Raw genomic sequence first — 25235 nt, 5'->3', positions numbered from 1 at the left:
ACTATTTAGTGTTCAAGATAGAGTAGGACCTCACTTGAAGGCTTCTAAAACATACAAGTAATGGGTGAGAATTGTCAATTGGTGTCACTGAATGTAACTTACAGTATATAACCACAGCATGTTTGATCATTCTACCCACTGACTGTAACTTTAAGTGTTGACTTAATGGCTGCATACAGGGGATCCCTGGGTGGCACAGCGGTTTGGTGCCTGCCTTTGGCCCAGGGCGCGATCCTGGAGACCCGGTATCGAATCCCACATCGCGCTCCCGGTGCATGGAGCCTGCTTTTCCCTCTGCCTGTGCCTCTGCCTCTCTCTCTCTCTCTCTCTCTCTCTGTATGACTATCATAAATAAATAAATAAATAAAATTAAAAAAAAAGCTGCATACATAAAACAAGGAGAATTTATAAAGTGACTTAGGTTCAGGTTACTTTAGGGTTCATATATTTTTCTAATCTAGGATAATTTAGGGATATATTTTGGTTATTGGACATTGATTATCTATGGAGGTCATAAATATTTTCTCCTGTTCTGATCTAGTAGATTACTAGCTTATTTTTGGGGTCTCAAATATTAAATTAACCTACACACAAGTACTTGGTTTAAATTTTGCAGTGTTATTTTGGCTATCATAAGCAACCATGCTTACTCTCTGTGATTGCCAGACAAAGATTTACTCAAGACTTGCCACATTCAAGGATTTGAATTAACAAACAGATCCAAATACTGAATTTAGACAATGTCTGCAAAAGCAAGCACAATCTTTTAAAACAGAGGTCTCCAACTTTTACATGAATGAGAGTCTAAAAGTCAAAAACTTTCAAGGCCTCTTCCTATGATACAGTATTTTTAGTATCTATTGATTGTGAAAATATAATTGCCAAAAGGCCACTATGCATTTAGTAATTCTTTTTAAGTAAAAGATGTGTTTTATTGATCATAACATTTATATTCATTTGGAAATTTATAGTGCATACATGTGACTTATTTATTCTGTCTGTATGTAATGCTTGTCTACATATGGATTTTTTAGGCACTTAATAATAACTATTAAATATTCCAAAGGTCAGCACCTCATAGGATGGGAACATCTACTTTAGAGTGATTTTACTAGGCTGTTATTGTTAAAAGTGTGGTTTTCCTTTTTTTAAAATTTAATTCCAGGTCGAAACACAAGTTTATTTTTTTAATTTTTAATTTTTAAAAATATTTATTTATTCATAAGAGACACAGAAAGGCAGACAGAGATATAGACAGAGGGAGAAGCAGGCTCCTTGCAGGGAGCCTGATGCAGGACTCGATCCCCAGACTTGGACCATGCCCTGAGCCAAAGGCAGATGCTCAACCGCTGAGCCACCCAGGCATCCCTTGAAATACAAGTTTAAAAGAATCCTTAAATCACCAAAATTTGCTTAGAGTAATATTACTGGATAAATATTTTTTAAAACTTGGTTTAAAATTCAAATTACCTCTTACTGAACTCAGTCCAAAAGATACAGAAACACAAGATGTATTGTTAACATATAATAATTAATATTAATAATTTGGGCTTTATATTAAATTAATACAAAATTTATATTAAAGATACAAAATCTGGGATCCTATTATTTAATTAATTTATTTTTGGGGGGATCCTATTTAAAATCTTTTATATAATACACCTGTTTCAGAGTCTTAAGCTGAATAAAGCATCTGGGAAGAACAATACCCAAAAGGAATTGAGGTCTACTTTGAATAGTGGGTACCAATCTTTGCTGGTTTATTCCCATTTTTTTTTTTTTAGATCTTTGGTCCTGTTCTCTTATGATTGAGCCCAGTATGTGGTTTATCACATTAGAGAAAGAGAGAGAGAGAGAGAGAGAGAGAGAGAGAGAAAGAGAGAGAGAAATGCTACATGTTGCTCAAATTGTAGGCTGATTAGTATAATGGATTTTCATTCAGAAGTGTATGTCAGGGGCCACCTGGGTGGTTCAGTCAGATGTCCGACTTTTGACTGTTACGGTTTTGGCTCAGGTCATGACTTCAGGGTCATGGGATGGAGCCTGCATGGGGCTTCACTGTCAGTGCAGAGTCTGTTTGATATTCTCTCCCCTTCCCTTCTGCTCCTCCCCCTTCTGCTCTCTTCCTGCCCCTGCTTGCATGCTCTCTCTCAAATGAATGCCTGATTGAATGTCAAATTTCCTGCTTAGAATACTATACTGTAAGCTTGGGATTCCAATATAAGTCCAGGACAGAGGGAATAACTTAAAGGATCAATTAATAATTTCCATTGGAGTAAAAGAAGGATGTGTTCTTGACTTCTTTCTCTTTTACTTGTCCTTTAGGACATATACTACTTTTGGATGAGCTGGATTCATTTTGTCCAATTATAAACAACACAGTACCTTAGTGTTCATAGATATATACGTATGTATTAAAAGTATAAAAAGAACAATAAATACCAACTTCAGAATAATTATAGAGGGTAGGATATAGGACTTTGGAGAGAGACATAGAGGGCTTCCATGGTACTTGTAATGCTTTCTTTCTAAAGATTGGTGAAGTGTACATGGATGTTCAGTATATTCTGCATATATGTATGTGGTAACATTAATTATGCATATATTTAAAAATGAAAATATTATAATAGAATATTAATAACCATAAGATATCTAATTGTTTTACCTAATTAATACCAGAAAGCAAGACTTTACTCTTATGAAGGCCTATTTTGAAATTTCTCCCCTCTTCTCTCCCTCTTTCTCTCTTTTCTTTTTTCTTCTTTTTTGGTAAATGATGCTCTCCTACCCCAGACCCCCTTCCTCTGATATTCACATGTAGTTAATGATCACATAAAACAGAACACCTCAGCTCAGTTACTTTTGTGTATATTTGCAGATAGTTCAGTTTTTGAGTCAGGCAGGTCCAGGGTCTAAGTTTGCTGTTTACTACATATGGGAATTTAGGCAACCTAACCTCTCTGAACCTTGTGTTTTTAATTCATTATAATAACATCTACTTTTGGATTTGTGGTGAAGATGAAATGAAATTGTATATGTAGATTCTGGTATGCAGGAAGTGCTCAATGAATGTGGACTTTAATTCTCTTCCTTTTTTTCCATACGCTCTAAGATCCCTTGCACAGTGCTAGGCACATAGAAGACGCTCAGTAAATATTTAGTGTTTGACTATATGGTACATCTTAATAAAAATCTCATTAAATTGTTTTTAGGAGGACTTTCGACTGCATTTTAGAAATATTTCTAGAATCATGGATTGTGTTGGTTGTTTTAAATGTCGACTATGGGGAAAGCTTCAGGTAAGCAAATCTAGTTTGGTCTAATTTTTCATTTATTCTCTGCGCAAAGAATTTTCTTACTTTTCTTTTTTTTCTTATTTCTGTTACAGATTCAGGGTTTGGGTACTGCTCTGAAGATTTTGTTTTCTGAGAAACTGATAGCAAATATGCCAGAGAGTGGGCCCAGCTATGAATTCCATCTAACCCGACAAGAAATAGTATCATTATTTAATGCATTTGGAAGGTTAGTTTGAATGTACTGAAATTGTTTTTGTTAGCCAAGTAAGTCTAATGCAAGTCATATATTCTCAGATAAAACTGGGTAAGGAATATCCTATTTAGTGAAATTATCTCACTACAGAATTCTGTGATTTTATGAAATACTTTAAGTATGTATACACCCACAATCATTAGGTATTATTCTTTCATCTATTGATTTTTATAATTATGACTAATTACTGATTGGACTTCAATATTCATCTTGCTGAATTTGTATATTTTTTTCTAATTATTTAAAAGTAGTTTTTTGTGCTGCCCACATATTTTTTGAAGGTCCTGGAAAAATCATGTTGTTTAATATAAGCATACATATAAAATTCCTTTGCAAATTCACCGTTATATAAAAAAAGTTAATAATACTTTAAAAATAATGAATTTTTGAGGTGCCTGGGTGGCTCAGTTGTTTAGATGTCTGCCTTTGGCTCAGGTCATGATCCCAGGTTCTTGGGATCTAGCCCCTCATGGGGCTTCCTGCTCAGCGAGGGAGGGAGGGCCCACTTCTTCTGAATTTCTTTTTTTTTTTTTTAAAGATTTTATTTATTTATTCATAGAGACACAGCTAGAGAGAGAGGCAGAGACACAGGCAGAGGGAGAAGCAGGCACCACGCAGGGAGCCTGATGTGGGACTCGATCCCGGGTCTCCAGGATCACACCCTGGGCTGCAGGCGGCGCTAAACCACCGCGCCACCGGGGCTGGGAGGGCCCACTTCTCCCTCTGCCCTTTCCCCTGCTTGTGTGCACGCATGCTTGCTCTCTCTCTCCCTCCCTCCCCCTCTCTCAAATAAGTAAATAAAATCTTTAAAAAATCTAATTTTTTTTCATAAAAATGATTGGAAGATAAACTTGAAATAAGGAACTTACATTACAGAATTTAAGTGTAGATATATTTCTTTCTTGCCTACCATGTAAATAATGCAGAGATTTATACAAAGTAACATTTTCTAAGGACTACATTTCTTTGCTTTAAAAAAATTATGATATAATATTTTGGGTGTAAAATAATTGACCTTTAAAATTATTCTCTGGCACACAGAAACTTGACAGATAAAGTTGATTGAGAATTCTGCTACTTTTTCATGGTGGAGAGTAGAACTAAAATACACTTAAAATAATGACAAACTTTTTATAAAAAGTAATAAAAATAATTTGGTCACACATTTACTATTTTTACTCTTTATAGTCCAAAAGCTTTTATTTTTTGTGTATTTACTAAATGTGGAATATTGATTAGTTTTCAATATTTGTATACTTATACATACTTAAAGATTTTGGTTATTTATGTATTTTAGAGTGAGAGCCTGCATGAGCAGGGGGAGGGGCAAAAGGAGAGGGAGAAAGAGTCTCAGGCAGACTCTTGCTAAGTGAGAGCCCTACTCACAGCTCATGACCTGAACCAAAATCAAGAATCATATGCTTATCTGCCTGAGCCACCAAGGTGCTTCAACTTATGCATATTTAAAGTACATATTTTAATGCCTATGTAGTTTATATTTGTGTACTTTAAGCATGTGACTATAATTGTGAAACCTTTAAATACCTATTATTTTGAGGCACCTGGGTAGCTCAGTCATTTAAGTGTTTGACTCTTGATTTCAGCTCAGATCTTGATCCTAGGTTCATGATTTTAAGCCCTGTGTTGGACTCCACAGTGGGTGTGGAGCCTACTTAAAGAAAGAAAAAAAAATGACCTAAGTATTTTAATTAAGTATTGAAGTAGATTTATATATATTTAGTATATATAAATTGAGTATTTATATATACTAAAGTATATATACTAAGTATTGAATAGATTTATATATATTTATGTAATTTCTAATTCTGCATTTTAGAATTTTTTTAAAAAGAGATTTATTTATTTGAAAGAGTGAGGGGGAGAGCATGAGCAGGGGGGAGGAGCAGAGGTTGAGAAAAAAGCTGACTCCCCTCTGAGCAGGGAGCCTGACTCTACTTGGAGCTTGACCCTGGTACTCTGGGATCATGACCAGAGCCAAAGGCAGATGCCAAACTGATTGAGCCATCCAGGCACCCCTGTATTTTAAAGCTTTAATACTAAGTTTTGAATACTTAAAAATAACTAATTTCAGGGCAGTATTATCTTGGTTTTACAATGTCAAATTAAGAACTCAAGTACATCAAAATTGACTAAATGGTTTATGCATCTTTAAATTTATTGAAATAAATTACATGAAAATTTTCTGTGCTCTAAAAACGTAGTGTTGAATAACAAAAGGTATCTAAAATATCTTCTGAGAGAAATTTTTTTTTTGGTTACAGAATTTCCACAAGTGTGAAAGAATTAGAAAACTTCAGGAATTTGTTACAAAATATTCATTGAAGAAAACGGAAAACAAGTTGAAATATGCCTGTTTCTGGACTATGAAGGCCAAAGAGTGGAATTTCATTCAAAGGCATAAGAGCAATGACATTCTTAAGCCAAACATTTTATATAAAGCTTCTTTTATAAAAGAATTATATTGTTTTAAGTAAACAATTTTTTTTAATTGTGTTAAGTCTATGTATAATATTATTGTGAGTAAAAGTAATGTTTTGATGATGTGATATAAATTTTAAAATTTAATATTGAATAAAATCAGGATTATCAAATTCATATATGTTAAAACTAAGTAAATGTAATTCTCTCAAGAATTTTTTGTGAGAAGATGTAATATAAATAAATCTATGGTTAGTGTATTGAGCGTTTGATAGGAAAATGCTAAGGAGGCTCATGAATAATCCATAATTATCAATCTGAAAGTTTTCAATACATTTATGGTTGCCAGATTTAGTAAATAAAAATACATAATGCCCAGTTAAATTTAAATTTGAATGAATATTTTTTTTTGTTTACATTTTTTTATTTGAATTCAATTTGTCAACATATAGTATAACACCCAGTACTCATCATATCAAATTGAATAATTTTTTTACTATAAGTATGTTGCATGCAATATTTGGGACATACTTATACCAGAAATTGTCTCTTACTTAAAATTCAAATTTAACTGGGAGTCCTGTGTTTTATCTGGCAACCTAAAAGTACACTGGTATGAAATAAATGACTTTGAGAAATTTATATTGCTATTTAGATTGGCTTGTTTCAGTGTGTAGAAAGATACAATAACAACTCAAAGACGGGATTTCTAAACGTCGTGAAAGGTTAAATAGATTTATATATTTATTCTCATACTTTACCTAATGCTGAATAAAATTTGGGGAAAAATTTATTTTTATATAATTTTAAATTTACAGAAAAGTTTCCAGGATAGTAGAAAGAACTCTTCATTCAGATTCACTTATTGTTCACATTTGCTTTACGTTTCATTCTCTCTCTCTACACACACACACACACACACACACACACACACACACGTGTTTATTATTTTTTCCTAAATCATTTGAAAGTCAGTTCCAGGTATCGTGCCCTTTGAACCTTAGATACTTTAGTGTGTGATACTGGATTATTTTTTAAAAATGATTTCCTCTGGAAAAAAAAAAAAGGAACTATATAATACTGTCAGCCTTAGAATAAGGAATCATTTTGAGTTCTGGTGTAAATAAAGTCCTTTTTGAGTTTGTTGTCCTTTATAATGCTTGATCTGTATAGTCATAGGGCATAGAATTTTTGTGTTTCATACATGAGGTTCATTTCCTTTTTTCTCCTTAAAAATAAACTAATTTTTGGAGGTTTTCATTAGTGGAAGTTCAATGATAAAAATATTTGAAAGGGTTTAAGAATTTTGATCAAATGGTAATTGTGAAAGAAATGATAAAAAAACTATACTTCAAAATGATGTGCCCTCTATCCATTTGAGTGGGTGTACCATGTTGAGATGTTGCATTATTAATAAAGCAGGGTTTATTTATATAATAGGTTAGAAATATCACCTTATACTGCTGTATGCTTTTTCTTTTCTATGTCCCTAAAATCCGGTATAGTGCCAAGTACAGAGTAAGCACATGGTGGGTATCCAATAAATATTTGTTGAATGAATGTATTAATATATATTCAGTATCTCTTAAATGAATAACTCCAGAGCTATTTTTAACAGAATGTGTCATATTTTCTCTCTCCTCCCCTCATTTGGATAAGGCAGGAAAAGAAAGACCATTACCTACTAATTAAGTCAATATTCTTGGAGACTCAAGGGACTATGATGTAAGCACCATGTGTAAACGTTTAGAGGACATTTGTAGTACTCTGAACGTGTGGTGGAAGGGTTTTCGTGGCAATTTTGTCTGTATGCTTCTCTAACTCTCAGGTAATGCCCTCACCCTTTTTTTAAGTCAATCTTTTTGAAAGAATATTCCTATCATCATTTTGTCACCTCCCACTTGCTCCTTAACCAGAAATCTTGCTCTTGGCTCTGTAGTTCCTAACAATTTCTTCTTTTGAAGTAAAAAATTCCAATTCTAAATTCATAGTTCAGTTCACAAGCCATTTCTTGACTTTTTTTTTTTTTTCCTGCATTTGATATTGTTTGGCAGCCCCTTCTTTAAAAATCTTTTTTCCCCCCTGGGTTCGTTATATGTCATTCCTGGGCTCCTGATGCATCCTTTTTTAGCCTCTTTTCGTTTATGCCTTAAATGCTATTCCTTAGACTTTTGATTCTTGTTCTAGATCACCACCACTTCTCACTCTTGGGTAATTCCAATTCAATGATATAGAAGTCCTTATCTTCTTTTTTTTTTTTTTTTTTTAGAAGTCCTTATCATTAGTCTGTATTTCTCAATCTGTTTACCACGTCTTTACTGTTGTCCCACAGATACCTGTGTGTCTTAACCCTTTTCCCCCTAGATCTGTTTTTATGCCTGTGTTGCTTACTCTGGTTAATTTCAGAGCCATCATCTAAATTCTCTAGGCTCACTCCTCTTTGTCCTTCCCTAACCAGTCAGTGTGTAAGCGCTGTGGAGTTGATCTCCCTATCTTGAATGCTTTACTGTCCTTCCTTTTCTTTGCTCTTAATCTAGAAAACTACACTAACCTGCCTCCCTGATTCCAGCCTGTCTCCTCTCCTGCACCCCACGATGCTGCCACAGCAGACTTTGTAGAAGCACTTCAACAAGGTCCACTGATGTGTGTCTCCCAGCCCTGTGCCCAGCCCTCATGCTTTGATAAAACACTGAATTCTTCAGATATGCCGGGGTCAGGTTGCCACACATGGGTGCATGCTGCTCTCTCTGCATCATGTGCTCCCAGCCATCCTTCCTTACCTGGAATGTTTCCATTTCTCCTTGCAGGCCAGCATCAAGGTGGCCTCTGTGAAATCTCCCTTGTTCCACCCAAGGAGTACCCTCTAATCTCCTCTTTAATGTCACCACTGTAATTACAGCCTACCTCTATTGTGTCACATATTGTACTGTATTTTCTTTTAAACCTCCTTTATTAGAATGTGAGCTCCTTAAGGGCAGGAAAAGGAACTTGATCCATTTTTGCATCTCCATAGCATAATTTTTGGCAGATGAACACTTAATAAATGTTTGTTGAATAAACTGCTTTTCAAATGACAAATTTATTGCATTAGAGATCAGACCTTCACTCCAAATATTCCTTACAAAAAGAATTAATAGACTCCCAAGGATTTGTGGACTTCCAGGAGAGGTCAGTAAAACTCCTTCTGAAATTGCATTCAAAATTTGGTGTGGTTTGGAACGCCTGGGTGACTCAGTGGTTGAGCGTCTCCCTTCCGCCCAGGGCATGATCCTGAAGTCCCACATTGGGCTCCCTGCATGGAGCCTGCTTCTCCCTCTACCTATGTCTCTGCCTCTCTCTGTGTCTCTCATGAATAAATAAAATCTTTAAAAAAATTTTTGGTGTAGTTTTGGCAAGTTATGTGGGAGTCTATTATGGAAAAATTGGTAAGCCTTCTTTCAGGGGAAAGAGCAACATCACTGAAGAATTTCTTGAATAATCAAAGAATAGCTGCCCAAGATTATGGGCTAGCTAAATTTATTCCTGTTTAAAATTCAAGGAGAAGGAGAGAGGTGTTATAAGTTATTTCATACAAAGATTTTTCTTAGCTTAATGTTTGAATAAATGTACTATCAAGATCCTATTGCATTTTAAAGTGTATGGCAGTTCATGTCAAATCAGTGTATAGTATTAAGGGACGTGATGTCCAGATACAAGATCACTAACTCATTTGTAATTCCTGATATTTTTCTCCTTTCTTTGGTAGTACTAGGGTTCTTATCCTTGTGTGCTAGAAACTCAGTGTTGTCAATTGACACATTTAAGAAAACCAGACCACCAAATAAAAGCACAAACACTTTTATTTTTAACAGTAGTGTTTTGTTACAATTTAGTGAAACAACAAATAAATACATTCATTGGCCACAGCTATACTTTTACAACCAGTTTGAAACTGATTATATAGCTGAGAAACACTGTTAAACAATAAAAAAGGCAGCTATGCATAAAAAAGCCACTTTAGCTATAAATTACACCTTTCATAAAACTACAACCAGCTATAATGAGTGGTAAGAGTTTCAAAATTAATGACCACCCAAATGAAACGATAAAACAAGAACTGCTAGTCACTGTAGAATTACACACTTAAGCAATGAAATTCACTGTTCTAATTAATGAACCGAAAAAAGGTTTGAAATTGTCATCATGTGCTTCAGTGCAGGATGAGCAGGGAATCGGTAGCCCTTTGATTTCATCAACTCCTTTCGAGACCAAACTTAAAGTGCTTCTAGTGCTTTGGAATTTTTAAGCAAATATTGGGCCAGAAGCTTATCTTTCTCTTTGGTGATGTATTGTGGGAGATGTGTATAAGGAGACAAATGCAAGAATTCAGGTACCCTAGTCAGTGATAAGAATAAATATACAAATCTGAAATTTGGAAGAATCAACTAATGCAGCTGAAAGAACCAAGATACTTTACTTGGAATCTTTTTTTTAAAAAAGTAATCTTTGCTTATCTGGTCAAATAGGAACGCTACCTAGGAAGGCCTTAGAAAAATTTACCTTATTTACTTTGAACCCCAAGGATTCACAGAGATAATACATCTTTTCAGATAGTTCTAGGTAGATACCCAACATTATTAGGAAAATAAATAGTTGGCATTCTAAAAAGATCTAATAACTGAAGTTGTCCTCAAAATATACTCAGTTAAGTGCATGTTACCTTGTCACGTAAATATCAAGGTTAACTTCTGTAATTTGGTTATAATGAGAGAACTTAGAAACAAACCCAAAGTAACATTTATAACCATATAACCATAGGTTTATGCTTCTGATGGAGTTCAAAGTCATTTTGTATGATAAAAAGATGGAATTTCTTTGGCTGTGAACCAGCCTCTCAAAAGACCAAAAATATTTAAAATTTCATTTGTTCCTGTTACGCTTGTGTGAGGTTACTAAATAAGCAATTATTAAAACATTGAATGGTATTTTTTTCATTGAAAGGTATTTTAAGAGTAGAAATAAAACATTCTAATCAAAGTAGAAGACAGAAAAGGACAGTTGTATTAGTTCAGTTCTGAAGAAATAGGTCAGCAGACAATTTTAAGTAGCTACTCATCTTTAAGGATGTGACAACTTCCCAATGTTGCCTGTTTCCTTGGCATCTTGAGGTATTCAGCATCTACTTCTTTCCATATAGACACTGGTAGAAAGTGCATTTTAAGATCCTTTATTACCTTAGCCTACCATATATATATATATATTTTTTTAGATTTGGGATAGGACATTCAAGACAGTTTTAATATAATTCTAGAAGTATTCCAATATTGTTAAACAGTGGATTTATACTTACCTATTTAGTACCTTTACAACAATTTGCTTATTTAGTGCTGGAATTAATTTGAATTAAATTTAATCTGGCTTTGCCCATATATAAGATATAAAAATGGGAAAACTAAAGGAGGAATTATATGTCTTACAAAGTATTGCACTTGAGTTTACTGCCATAATGTATCATGATTTAATTTACCTGAGGACAATCCTGATTCAATAGGTACAATCAGCTATATCTTGTTCAGCTAAATCCAATGCTTTTGAAATGTATTTATGTTTTAACTTAGAATTGTACATTTTATGAATAATTCTTAAATACATCTGTAAACTTGTTTAGTCCCAAGAAGTTTCTACCAAAATCTCCCTATGCAAAAATCACTATTGCTTTCTTGAAGAATCATGCTTAAACTACTACAGATATCTTAATCAGATGAAATAACCACTTGACCAATTCTACTCAAAGTAGCCACATAATTTTCACTGGTATACTTTCTTCTTGTAGAAATGGCTGTGGCTTTCCAAAGAACACTGCTGGTCATCACTGTAAAGGATTACTGTGGTCTTTTAAAAATGACTGAATAATTTCAGTTGGTATCTTAAAATCATGCTTAAAAGAACTGTCTTCAATGATTACACGTTTTTTAGATTTTAAAAAAGAATGATACATTGTTAACCTTAATCCTGTGCACTGTTCACACTAAAATTTTTATTGGGTAGGAATTCTACATAGAATATACCACTGAATATACAGGCTTTGATTTTTCATAGGAAAATTGCCTCCTAATTAGGTGTACAATATAGTATCCCAGTGTGAACACTGGAGTGTGACTTTGGGGACTGCAGTGTACTCTTTCAGAACAAAGATAAAAGTGCAAATATGCAAATACACATTTGATGTTTCAAAGTCAGGATGTTTGCAGCCATCAATCCTTTTCTTCCACTCCAAACTTCCCATTTTACTTCATTTTGCTATGAAGAGGTCAAAAATAACAAGTGTGTCCTCTGCTGAACACAGCCACATTTCTAGGCTTTGTTTTCAGTTGCAACAGATAATGGAATGTTAATGTAGATGGAATTTAAACACATTGAATATACACGTTCATGAAAAACAATGGAAGAATCATGGCTTGGTAATGCTTTCAGTTTTGTGGTGTTACATACAAGCTATGGTGATTGCTCATATCTAAATTGCTACAAGTAAAGAGCAAAGGAGCAGTGTCTGTCACAGGTCCATTCAGGTGGGGAGAGACTGTGTAACTGTTGTTGCCACACCCAGTCATGGTGCCATACCAGCCCAAACCTTGCGAATTTGGTAAACTGCAACAAAAAAGGCAAAAAAGCCACAGGATTGTGAACAGGATATAGGTCACATTGACATGTTTAGTGTTCAGTGACTTTTATAATACAGTTATATCAAATATATTGAAATACATTCTTTGCCAAATAACACAATAGCTTTCTACAAAATGTAATGACTTTAATATCCTTGATTTTATATGACATAGTACAGAAGAATAAATACATCGGGACTTAGAACTTGATTATCAGATAATAATATAGTGCTTACTAAGGACTGGGTTGTATTCTAAGACATGTTTGTGTGTGTGTGTGTGTGTGTGTGTATAATCTTCACAAACCTATTTAAACTTCACAACAATCCTATTAGATAAATTCTATTACCACTATTTTACAAGTGAAAAACAGGCTAAAAAAGGCGGCTAAGTAACTGTCCAAATGAACTGAGAATGGTTTTAGAGTAAGAAGGACACACGTTTTCCTGTGGCACCTCAGCTTCCCCAGAGTTTCATGTAGGGTTTCTCAGTGGGTTTTGAATAGCACTATAGATAAGGAAACATAATCATGCTAATTGTATTCCTTCCCTGCTCACCAAGCTCTGCCAGCTTTGAACAAACATGGAATTCTGAAATGAGATGGTACCATTTTATGTCCAAATGTATTTCTCAAATAAAGGTAATGCATAGGCTTAGAGTTAGATGATAATTCTTTATAGTACAGGTCCCCACTACGGATGTAACATCTACTTTTCTAAAATCCAGTTTAAGTGATCTTATTTATTGACATTTGTCACCAAATCCCCTTTTTTCATATTTGGGTTAAAGCTTACATTTGTTCTTTCCAATCTATTCAGTACTAATCTAGTATATCTACCTTCCTTCTCTTGAACTTCCCAGTCTTGGCAAGTCATCATCACTATCGTATCGTCTTGGATTGTCGAAAAAGTAAGCTCTGGAACTATAATTGTGACTATTTATCATGCCAGCAGGTGCCTGTGAACAAAGTATTAGATAACATATGAAGATTTACTTTTTAAGAAAGGAGGCTGAGATCTATAATGCTTTTTAGTCTTAAACTTTCCCCAAAAGAGAAAATCAACATAAATGTTTCATTATTATTATTTTTAATGTTCCATTATTTTTAAAAATAAGGGAAACAGGCACTGGGGAATATTATGATATCATACCAAATTCTGGTTTAATCTCTGCGCCCGGAAAAAGAGTACCACTGACCATGCTGGCACATGTTCCCATAGAAAGAGGACCATTCCAAATACTATATACTCTTCTCCACTTATGTCTTCTATATGAGCCTGTAAACAGAGTATGATAGAGCAATTTTTAAATCTGTTTTATGTATAAGCAGTCACCTGCCACAATTAATTTGCCTCAGGTAGGGTAAGTTAAAACACATTAACCATAGGCACATAAATCTCTAAATTCATTTTCCATATTTAGTGGTTTCATATCCTTTAAAGGACATAAAAATGCTTTGATGTTAAATAGAATAAAAAGCTATTAACTTTTTCAATCATCAATTTATGAAAATATTTTAATATATCAATAAGTTGGAGTGATCTCATTTTTAGGCTGCATAGTCTAAAGACAGTTAAAAAGCAACTACTGGGGGATCCCTGGGTGGCGCAGCGGTTTAGTGCCTGTCTTTGGCCCAGGGCGCGATCCTGGAGACCTGGGATCAAATCCCACATCGGGCTCCCGGTGCATGGAGCCTGCTTCTCCCTCTGCCTGTGTCTCTGCCTCTCTCTCTCTCTCTATCATAAATAAATAAAAATTTAAAAAAAATATTTAAAAAAAAGAAACTACTGGTTCTAGCTACTACTTAGGTAACATACTACATAGCATTTACTGAGTTACATCTGTAGAGAAATGACACATGTTAAGTTGCTCAGCTCTGCTGTTATTTAAACATATGCTTTTGGGCCTCAACTTCATATTGAATTTGCTTTTATTCTACTAGATGTTGGGAGAGAGAAATGGCAAAAGGAGTGAAGAGAATCTGCTACCTGGAACTACATAAGAAAATTCCTTTCCGGGATCCCTAGGTGGCGCAGCGGTTTGGCGCCTGCCTTTGGCCTAGGGCGTGATCCTGGAGATCCAGGATCGAATCCCACATCCGGCTCCCGGTGCATGGAGCCTGCTTCTCCCTCTGCCTGTGTCTCTGCTTCTCTCTCTCTCTCTCTCTCTCTCTCTCTCTCTGTGACTATCATAAATAAATAAAAAATAAAAAAAAACAGAAAACTCCTTTCCTTGGAGAAGGGGGAAAAATCTGTTTTCTTTAGAAAGGTAACTGAAATTCTGATAAAACGATATTCCAGAATGCCTTAAAGTCAGTACAAAGTTTAATACAAAGACATGACACGTAGCTATGTCAAACTGCACTTCTTAGGAAGGGGATGGAGAATGCTGGGAAGTTAAATATGATAGAATACTGGGAATTACTACAGCAAACAGCTGGATACCCAAGGAGCTATGAATGCTCTCCCATTATCATGACTGATAATATACAATTTTCATAAAAATCCCTTAAATATCTAAAACCAAACCAAATATTTAGGTTATATGTAGGTCTCGGGTTTGAGAGAATAAACTCCATCCTCACAAATTAAAAACATACCCATATTCACTAGCTAATGACAGGCAATCTATTTATCTAGAGATATTTTTATTTTATTTATTTATTCATAAGAGACATAGAGAGAGAGGCAGAGGCATAGGCAGAGGGAGAAGCAGGTTCCCCGCAGGCAGCCTGATGCGGGAGTCAGTCCCAGGACCTTGGGACCAGGCCCTGAGCCAAAGGCACTCAACCACTGAGCTACCTAAGCTAGAGATATTTAAACACTATCCTTGAAAAATTAGTAAAATAGGTTCATGACCAATAGGTTTATGGAAATATTAGTATCATCTACAAAAAAGAAAGAAAGAAAGAAAGAAAGAAAGAAAGAAAGAAAGAAAGAAAGAAAGAAAGAAAGAAAGAAAGAAAGAAAGAAAGAAAGAAAGAAAGAAAGAAAGAAAGAAAGAAAGAAAGAAAGAAAGAAAGAAAGAAAAGAAAGAAAATACTCCTTTGGGAGAAGTTCTCTCTGAAGAATGATTTTAAGTGACACATGTAAATGAGGATTTTTGAGCACAGAACTTTATGATTACTGTTAGTAGCTGGAGATAAGTGTTTGTAAGTCAAACACTTAAAATGTTTCCTTAGTTAAGGCTAATTTTATTATTATATTATTTGATTAGCAATACAAGTTAGCTACTTACCTTATCTGAAAGATTATCCCAGCCATAATTAAATGGACTTTCTAATGTATCCTGAGATATGGTGATCACCACTAAATTATAACATGCTCTTGAAGAGTAGAGAAGAATGACTACAGAGCCTACGACAACAGTCTGGCACAGAGACATACCCTAGAAGAGATAAAAACTCATCATCATGAAACTGCACATTTGTCATGACAAACTGTTATCCAGATACAACACAGTCACCTCTTGCAATGCACTCTTAGAAAATACTGAGTGAGCACCTATTGAAATAAACTCTTGATTATCTTGCTTTACAATGCCTATTCTTGGAATAATTTGTGTTTAAACTACCCTATTAATACAAATAAGTAATTTGTCAACTTTCCTAATGGCAGCTGGAGGGAGATTTTGTCCTGCCAAGGTTATCTTACTCCCTTAAGTAATATATGAGCAAATAAGTTGGCAAAATTGATACTAATGAGGGAAGTAGTTTAGTCATAATAAGAAAAGAATGGGAAATAGAAGCGTTATTTCATTTCATACACTTAATTTCTAATGAGGTACAAAATTAGAATAGAAATAAGCTCCTATGTTATTTGCTTCTTTCTATTAAAGAGTTGATGTTAGTCCCTTAATGACGTCATTATGTTGAGAACAAAATGATATAGGCACTCAAATGCATGTTCAAATCCATAATATTTTAATACCAAGGATTCAATTGTTTCCCCAGATAGAAAACCATACAATTTAGTTCACTCACAATTTAGTACTCACATTCTATTGAAGTATATGTACTGGAGAAAAGTGTAGTATCATCTTTTTTACAGGGATTTGTAACCTGGGGTTTGTATTTCAACAATTGGTTTCCTTGGTAATCCTATTTATCTTAAACATTACAAACATTATTCGGAGAGGTGACACAATTGCCAAAGAGCCCCATTGCAAAAAACACCAATGTGGTGTTTTGAAAGTTTATGTTCTGGTTGTCACAATGATGGCATTTAGCGCACAAGGGTGGGGGATGCTAGATGATCAGTAATCCTCAGGAGAGTTCTCCACATGAGAGAATTCCTTTCTGACCATCATAACTTTCCAGTATCATCTTAGATATTCATGAAGACCTAAAAAACCCGTTTGTAATGATCTGAGCCAAAACCTAATTGTTTTATATATAAATAATATTTATGTTTGCATAGTTTAAACAGATGCCAATATTTCCAGACACATATATATCATGTAAACTGAGGGAACTTTTCCTTTGTTTTGTTCAGAACTTTATCAAGAATGGTCAAATATTTCAGAAAATCATGAAACTGACAACAATACTGTGTGTGGTATGTAAGGCACCAACACAATACCCCTGTAACAATCTGTATTTATAGTTGTCCCATTCAGTTTCCCATTCAGTTTCTTTTTTTTTTTTGTTCCCCATTCAGTTTCTATGTATAGATAACAAGCATCTGACTAGTACATCATGTCCCAAAATTTACATATTGAAATATTTGTTAATTACTTTCCTTTTATTTCCTCTTTATATTATGGGTAATTATGTTGAATTTTTGAAGTTATGTTTGTAGGCAGATTAATAATTAATAATTAATAATAATTTTAATTGCAGGATAGAAAGAGTTTATTAAAAATACTTAGAAGAGTATGATGGGTTTGGTAGGATTAAGAGGATTATTATAACTGATTTCTTTATAAGAACACCACAATTTTAGAGGTACATAAGAAGAACTAAAAGATAAAAGATACCTTGAAAGATGTTGAAAGAGTACCTTTTTTGAGCTTACTCACTACCATAACAAAAAGTATATGTGACAATAAATAAACCCTAGCAAGACTAAAATTTTCTAAAGTCAAGGCTATAATTTTCTACAGTGTGCATTTTTATTTTTGTGAATCCCCAAAAAAGTTGTTAATAAAAAAGCTAATCTAAAACCAATCCAGATCCAATTTTAAAAGTACTATATTATTAAAGAAACATTAGGTATCAAGAAGTTAGAATGCTATAAGCATTACCATTCCTTTAAAATAATCATAAGTAACTTTACAGAGAAATAAAATGACTGCTAAAAAGACATAATAGGGAAAGACTCTGCTTATACCTGTAAATACTATAAAAACTAAAAAAGTCGTGAGAAAAGAGCAAAGAATCAATAATACTGAGGCTATTAATAAAATAAAACAAAATTACAGCTAGATTACATACATATAACAATGAAAGAAGCCCACTAATTTAGAAAACAAATTAAGATTGTTCAAGCAAAGTACAGGATTACAAAACAAAACAAAACAAAACAAATGGAAGCTGTTGTCAAAAAGTTAAAGAAAATCTTCCTAAAATGAATAGAGTCATAATAGGCAATTCTACTCAGGAGCAATCCTCAAGGTATCTTTCTCCCTTCCTCTATCTCTGACACCTACACCACTTTTTCAGTAATTCCATTCCAGACAAAGGATGAGTTACACCTCACTCCAGGATGCATATTATTAACACATTGGTATGCATGTCATTGACTATAGTTCAGTATTTGTTTACAGGTATTTTTAAATACAGATATGCAGAAACTTCAACTTACCATTCACTGAGTTTTGATAAATGTGTATACCAGTATAGCCAAATCTCTACCAAAGCAGAGAATATAATCATCACTCTAGAAAGTCCCTCACACCCCTTCCCATCACCCAAAACCTCAGAAATGTATACTCTTCTGCTTCTGTTTTTACCACAACTTAGTTCTGAACTTCATATAAATGGGACCAGAGAATATGAACTCTTGTGGTTTCACTCAGCATGTTTTCTGCTTCATCCATGTTGTCGGATATTTCAGTAGTTTGGTCTTTCTATTGCCGAGGTAGATAATTAGAATGACCAACTCCTTCTGGTTTGCTCAAGAGTTTCCTAGTTTTAGCACTGAAAGTCCCACATCCCAGAAAACTTCTCAGCCCCAAAGAAACCAGGACAGTTAATCATACTAATTTCACTGTATAATTACATGAGATTGTTTCTATGACAGTTCCTTCTCTTGATGCACATTTTCTATAAATATTCTTATAAAATCTTTTTGTGAGCATGTGCTTTCACTTCTTTGTGGTAAATGCCTAAGAATGGAATTACTGGGTCATGTGGTAGGTATAAGTTCAGCTGTAGAGGAAACTACCAGATCTTTTTCCAAAATGGATGTACAATTTTACACTTCCAATAAAGTATGAGAGTTCCAGTTGCTCCACATCCTAGTGAACATTAGGGGTTTTCAATCTTTCTAATTATAGCCATGCTGGTAGATGTGTAGTAGCATCTCATTTTGGTTTTAAACTGCATTTCTCTGAAGACTGCATTTGGCTTATTAGCCGTTTGTATATCTTCTTTGTGAAAAATCTATTCATATCTTTTACCACTTCTAAATTGGGTTTTTTTTTTTAATTGAGTTGTAGGAGATCTCTATATATGCTGGAAATAAGTCCCTTGTCAGAAATACGTATTGCAAGTATTTTCTTGAAGTCTGTGGTTTGCCTTTGCATTTTCTTAGACTTTTTTTTGGATGAGAAAGTTGAACTTTTAATTAAGTCTAATTTATCAATTTTTTCCTTCTGATTACTTTCTATGACCCAAGACATCTTTGCTTATACCCAAGTTGTAAAAATATTCTTCTGTATTTACTTTTAGAAGCTTTAGAGTATTTTCATTTATTTTTAGGTCTATGATCCATTTAAAAATTTTTTTGTATGGGTATAGTTTGAGATGGAGTTAGGGGTTCATTTTCTTTCATATGGATATCCAGTTTTTCCAGCCTTATTAGTTAAAAAGCTTTCATTTTCCCTTTGGATTGCTTTAGTACTTTTGTCAAAAATCAAAAGATCTTACAAATGTGGATTGATTTCTAGGCTTTCTATTCTGTTCCATTGATCTGTTTGCCTCTTTTATGCCAGTCATACAGTGTTTTAATTATTGTAGCTTTATACTAAATTTCAAAGCTATGTAGTGTAAGTCCCCTGCTTTTTAAGGGTTTCCTTCTCCATTATTCAGTATAATAGCCATTAGCTACATGTGAGTATTTACATTCATATTAAATTAAAATAAATTACTTACTTGAGAGAGAGAGAGAAAGAACGAAAGAGAGAGCACGAAGGGGAGGCTGGGGCTGAGGGAGAGGGAGAGAGAAAGAGAGAAAGAGAGGAGAGGGAGTAGCAGACACTTCACTAAGCAGGAAGCCCAGTGTGGGGCCTGATTCCAGGACTCTGAGATTGGACCCTGAGGTCAGGACCCTGAGATCAGGACCCGAGCCAAAGGCTGACACTATCAATTGTGCCACCCAGGCACTCCCTATAAAGGACTCTTAACTACAGGAAACATACTGAGGGTTGCTGGAGAGGAGGTGGGTAGGAGGATGGGGTTCTGGGTGATGGGCGTAAGGAGAGCACATGATGTAATGAGCACTGGGTGTTATATGCAACTGATGAATCACTGAACTCTACCTCTAAAACTAATAATATACTATATGTTAATTAATTGCATTAAAATTTTTTAAAAATTAAATGATCAGTTCTGTCACAATAGCTACCTTTCAAGTGCTCAAATGTTACACATGGCTAGTTACCACACTGAATAATGCAGATATAAAATACTCTCATCATTGCACAAAGTTCTGTTAGAGTACTACTTTAGAAGTATTTTTAAGTCCTTTTCATTTCCACATAAATTTTAGAATAAAGTTGCCAATTTCTGTTTTAAAGAAACTCATGGTAGAGTTATGATTAGGATTTCTTTGAATCTGTAGATTATTTTGGGAAGAATTGCCATCTTAACAATACTGCATCTTCCAATCCATGAGCAATTGTCTCCATTGATTTAAATCTTAATTTCTCTCAGCAATATTTTGTAGTTTTTTCAGTATAGAGGTATCGTATTTTGGAAAATTTGTTCTGAAGTATTTTGTTTTTTTATGCTAATATAAATGTGTATTTTTAAAAATTTCATCTTCTAATTATCTGGCCTTGGCTATATATAAAAATACAATATTTTATTATATTTTTTAATTTTTATTTTTCATATATTTATTTTTATATAAAAATACAATATAATTTTTGTATTTTGAACTTGTATCCTGAGAACCTGCTGCATTCACTCATAAGTTCTAGTAGTTATCAAGTAGTTATTTAAATATATAGTTATTTAAGATGTTCTACCAAAGCAATTCTGTTGTCTGCAATTAAAGAGTTTTACTTTTTTATTTCCAATTTTATACTTAAAAATTTTTTTTTCTTGGAATATTGAGTAGAAATAGTGAGAAGGAGCATCCTTGCTTTGTTCCCAACCCTAGGGACAAAACAATACTTTAAGTATGATTTCATTGTATATTTTTTATAGATGCCTTTTATCAGATCGAGGAATATTCCTAATATTCTATATTCTGTTTGTTGTTTTAAATCAAGGAGGGTCTGAATTTTGTCAAATGTATTTTCTACAGCTATTCAAATTGCTATTTGTTTTATTCTCTTCTCGGAATGTAGTGAATTAAATTGATTGATTTTCAAACATTAAACCTATTTTGCATTCCTGGGATAAACTCTTCTTGGTCATGATTTATTATCCTTTTTATATGTTGCTTAGATTCTGCATCTTTAAGTATAAAGGACACTAGTTTGTGATTTTTGTTTTGTAATATCTTTGTCAAGTTTGGTATCACAGTAATGCTGTCCTCATTAAATATATCAGAAAGTGTTCCTTCTTTTTTTTTTTCAAAAGAATCTGTTTAATATTAGTATTATTTTTTCTTTAAGTATTTGATAAAATTAACTAGTGAAACCATCTGAACCAAACAGTTTTCTTTGAGGGAAATTTCTGATAACAAATTAAATTTCCTTAATAAGCACAGGGTTATTCAGATTTTATATTTTGTCTTCTAACAATTTGTTAAGTTGTATTTTTTTTAAGTTGTATTTTTAAAGCAACTTGTCCATTTCCTTTAAGTTGTCAAATTTGCTCACGCAGAGTTGTTCATAATATTCCTTCATTTTTCTTTTAATGCCTAGTAATATCTATAGTGATATTCTCTCTTTTATTCATGGTATTGGCAGTTTGTTTTTTCACTCTGCTTTTTCCTGTACACAAAATTTGTCGATCTATTCACAAAATTAACTTTTGGCTTTAATTTCTTTATTGTTATTTTCTGTTTCACTGATTTCTATTCTTATCTTTATTATTGCATCCTTCCACTTATTTTGCCTACTTTTCTAAATTAACTTTGTCCTAGTTTCCCCTTGTAGTTTCTAAGGTGAAGTCTTAGGTTACAATTTTGTATCTTTCTTCTATTCTAATATATAGCATTTAAGGATATATTTTTTCTCTTCAAGCACTATTTTGAGCAACATCCTACAATTCTTGGTATATTGTATTTCATTATTCTTCTATATGAAATATTTTCTAATTTCCCTTGTGATTTCTTCCTTTTCCCACGAGTTATTTAGAACTATGTTGTATAATTTGGAATTATATAATTTGGAATTTTAGATATCATAATGTTATTGATATTTAACTGCATTATGGCAAGAGAACACTCTGAATCCAACTCTTTTGAATGTATTGATACTTGTCTTATGGTCCACTGTATGGTTTATTTTGATGACCATTTCCATGCTCAGTTGAAAAGAATGTGTATTCTCCAGTTACTGAGAGTCAATTAACTCAGGGGTTGATAATGTCGTTCAGAGTTTTTGTACTGATACTTTGTTTTCAATTGTTGAGGGTGGGGCATTAAAATCTCCAACTATAATTGTATAGATTCCCCACCTCCACTATTTCTTCCTATTTGGTAAATCTTTTTTCTACTTTATTCCCTACCGTTTTGGCTTCATGTGCATATTTATAATTTTTAAAATTTAAATTCAATTAGCCAACATATAGTAGTACATCATTAATTTCAGATGTAGAGTTCAATGATTCATCAGTTGCATATAACACCCAGTGCTCATCACAAAACCTGCCTTCCTTAATGCCCATATTTATAATTTTTATCTCTTTCTGATTAAATGTACCTCTTTATATTTGGTTATATTCTTTGCTTCCTGATGAAAGGTATCTTTATATCTGGTAATATTCTGTCTTTAAGTCTATTTTATCTGATGTTAGAGGGCCTTTTATGCATACTGAATGCAGCGTAGTTTCTGTCTATTTTTGATAGCTGTATCTTTTTTTATATTTAAAGTGCCATTTTGACAGTCTCTACTTTTTAATGGGAATGTTTGGTCCATTAACGTTGAATATAATTGGTGATATGTTTGGATTTAGACCTTATATTTTACTGTTTTTCTGCTTGTCCCTTTTGTGTTTTGTTGTTGGTCTTGTTTGTTTTTCCTCTATCTCTTATGTCCTGTGTTCTTTTGGGTTAATTTAATATTTTTTAGAATTTCATTTATCTTTTGGATTTTTAACTATTCTTCACTAGTTTTTGTTTTTGCCTTAAATGGTTGCTCTAGGGCAGTAGTTCTTAAAGTGTGGTCAAGGGACCTTAAAGACCAAAATCAAAATGACTTAAAAAAATGATTTAACAAAGACACTGAGATGTTATTTACCTATTGTACTGTAATTCTCTTTTGAATGTACAACAGAGTTTTCCAGACTAAGTGATGTCAACACTTTGTGTGCATGTGTATTCTTGTGTTTTCTCGAATTCCTATTATAATAGTATTAGCGTATAAATAGGTGCATTTTCAGAGATTAATTTAGCTTGTTCTTTTACTTTTACTGGGTTCTTACTAGGTTTCTTTGGTTATACCTGCTGTATCTGCTGAAACCTCATTATCACCCAATAAGTAGTTATTTTGAAATCCTTGTATCTCCATGGAAGTACAAGAATTGGTACTCCTGATAGATTTGTTTTACAATATTTAAGAACTTTCTTCAAAAAACTTAAAAAACTTTAAATTTGATGTTAAACTCGTTTTATAAATTAATCATATATTACTCTAAAATGAAAAAATATTTTTTCATATTAATGAATTATTGGCTTAAGAATGGGGAATTAATTTTTAATGGATATAGAGCTTCAGTATGGGATAATGAAATGTTCTGGAGATACATAGTGTTGATGGTTGCACAACAGTATGAATATACTTAATGCCACTGAACTGTACACTTAAAAAATAATATTTATATTCTATCACAATAAAAAATATCTTTCTCAACACACATCTCTGTTTACCTCTAAGATGCTGAAAAAGATGAAAGTGATTAGAATTCTATGACTCAATAAAGAAAGGAATCTACCTCAAAGGAACTGGATGAAATTGATTTGTTTTGTTTCATCAAATAAAATGTAATGAAAATTATCTTTCAATAGGCTTTGCAAATGTTAATAATTTACCTTATTGTGTCTTCTATGACGGAAACGTTTTGAATAGTATATGGCCCAATGAGGCTACAGCATCATCTTGAGACCAATCATTCAGAGTTTAAAAGCAAAAGGAATGGAAAATTTAAATGCAGGTGTGGTTTTAAAATACCAAAAATTGTTTTTATAACTTTCCAAACCAGAAATGAAAAAGTCATTCAAACATTTCACAGGCTACATTATTATACTACATTGGCTAATGAAGCACACACAGTAGCTGAGAAACCAGTAAATTCTTACACAGCTGACATTGCTGAATGCCTACTGGATGGGAAGTCCATTCAGGAAATTATGACATTGCCATTTTCCAATAATACAGAAATTCACTGATTTAAAGATTTAACTGAAAACAAAGAGTCTAATATTTTGTCTACAGATTTATATTTTTGTCTTACAAATAAATGAACCTGATGTAGCAGGACTAATTTTGTTCATATTCATTTGGTGTCAGGACCAGCTAATCATTCAGGAAGATATTCTTTTAGGGCAATCTGGAGAAGAAAGATAAGTGATTGAAATATCCTAAGTGTTGAAAACTCTTCTGATTGTTTATTGTGGGTCATTTGTGTTGATATGTTCACTAATGGTGCAAAAGCAATGGTAACTAAAACTTCTGGGCCTTAGCACAAATCAAAGCAGTGATACCAAATTGTGTAGTATTCTTTACTGCGTCACATTCCCAGTTAAAAAAAAAAAAAGTTTCACTTAAGAATATCCTTGATGAAGCACTGAAAATTTTAATTACCAACCCCAGAGTTTGTGTCTATTTAACATTCTGTGTGATGAGATGAGACATACACTTAAAGCAATTCTACTGCATGCTGAGGTATTGTGGCTGTCTTGAGTAAAAGCACTTATGTGGTTGTTTGACTTGTGAGCCGAAGTAGCCATTTTTTTCCTCAGAACACCATTTTTTACTTAACAGACAACTATGAAAGACAAACAATGGTTATTCACACTTGGTTACTGGATATATATTCTTTTGAAAATA

At 33.4% G+C, this 25235-nt stretch overlaps 2 protein-coding genes across 2 annotated transcripts in view; one reads left to right on the top strand and one right to left on the bottom strand.

Moving 5' to 3' along the window:
* ERO1A (endoplasmic reticulum oxidoreductase 1 alpha) overlaps positions 1 to 9047 on the top strand; it is a 52527-nt gene extending 43480 nt beyond the window's left edge. The window contains exons 14-16 of the mRNA XM_072838569.1: positions 3213 to 3299; positions 3389 to 3522; positions 5832 to 9047. Of these exons, the coding sequence (XP_072694670.1) occupies positions 3213 to 3299; positions 3389 to 3522; positions 5832 to 5892 (282 nt within the window). The 3' untranslated portion in view covers positions 5893 to 9047. The remainder of the gene's footprint in view (positions 1 to 3212; positions 3300 to 3388; positions 3523 to 5831) is intronic.
* Positions 9048 to 9809: 762 nt separating this feature from the next.
* The window catches only part of GPR137C (G protein-coupled receptor 137C), a 64971-nt gene continuing 49545 nt past the window's right edge, over positions 9810 to 25235 (bottom strand). The window contains exons 4-7 of the mRNA XM_072838571.1: positions 15867 to 16016; positions 13781 to 13906; positions 13468 to 13586; positions 9810 to 12615 (exon numbers count right to left, since the gene is read on the bottom strand). Coding sequence (XP_072694672.1) covers positions 12438 to 12615; positions 13468 to 13586; positions 13781 to 13906; positions 15867 to 16016 — 573 coding nt within the window. The 3' untranslated portion in view covers positions 9810 to 12437. The remainder of the gene's footprint in view (positions 12616 to 13467; positions 13587 to 13780; positions 13907 to 15866; positions 16017 to 25235) is intronic.

The sequence above is a fragment of the Canis lupus genome, chromosome 9 (genome assembly GCF_048164855.1).
Source record: "Canis lupus baileyi chromosome 9, mCanLup2.hap1, whole genome shotgun sequence".
Taxonomy (NCBI): Eukaryota; Metazoa; Chordata; class Mammalia; order Carnivora; family Canidae; genus Canis; species Canis lupus.
The sequence above is the reverse complement of the archived record's forward strand: the minus strand, read 5'-3'. Positions and strand labels throughout refer to the sequence as shown.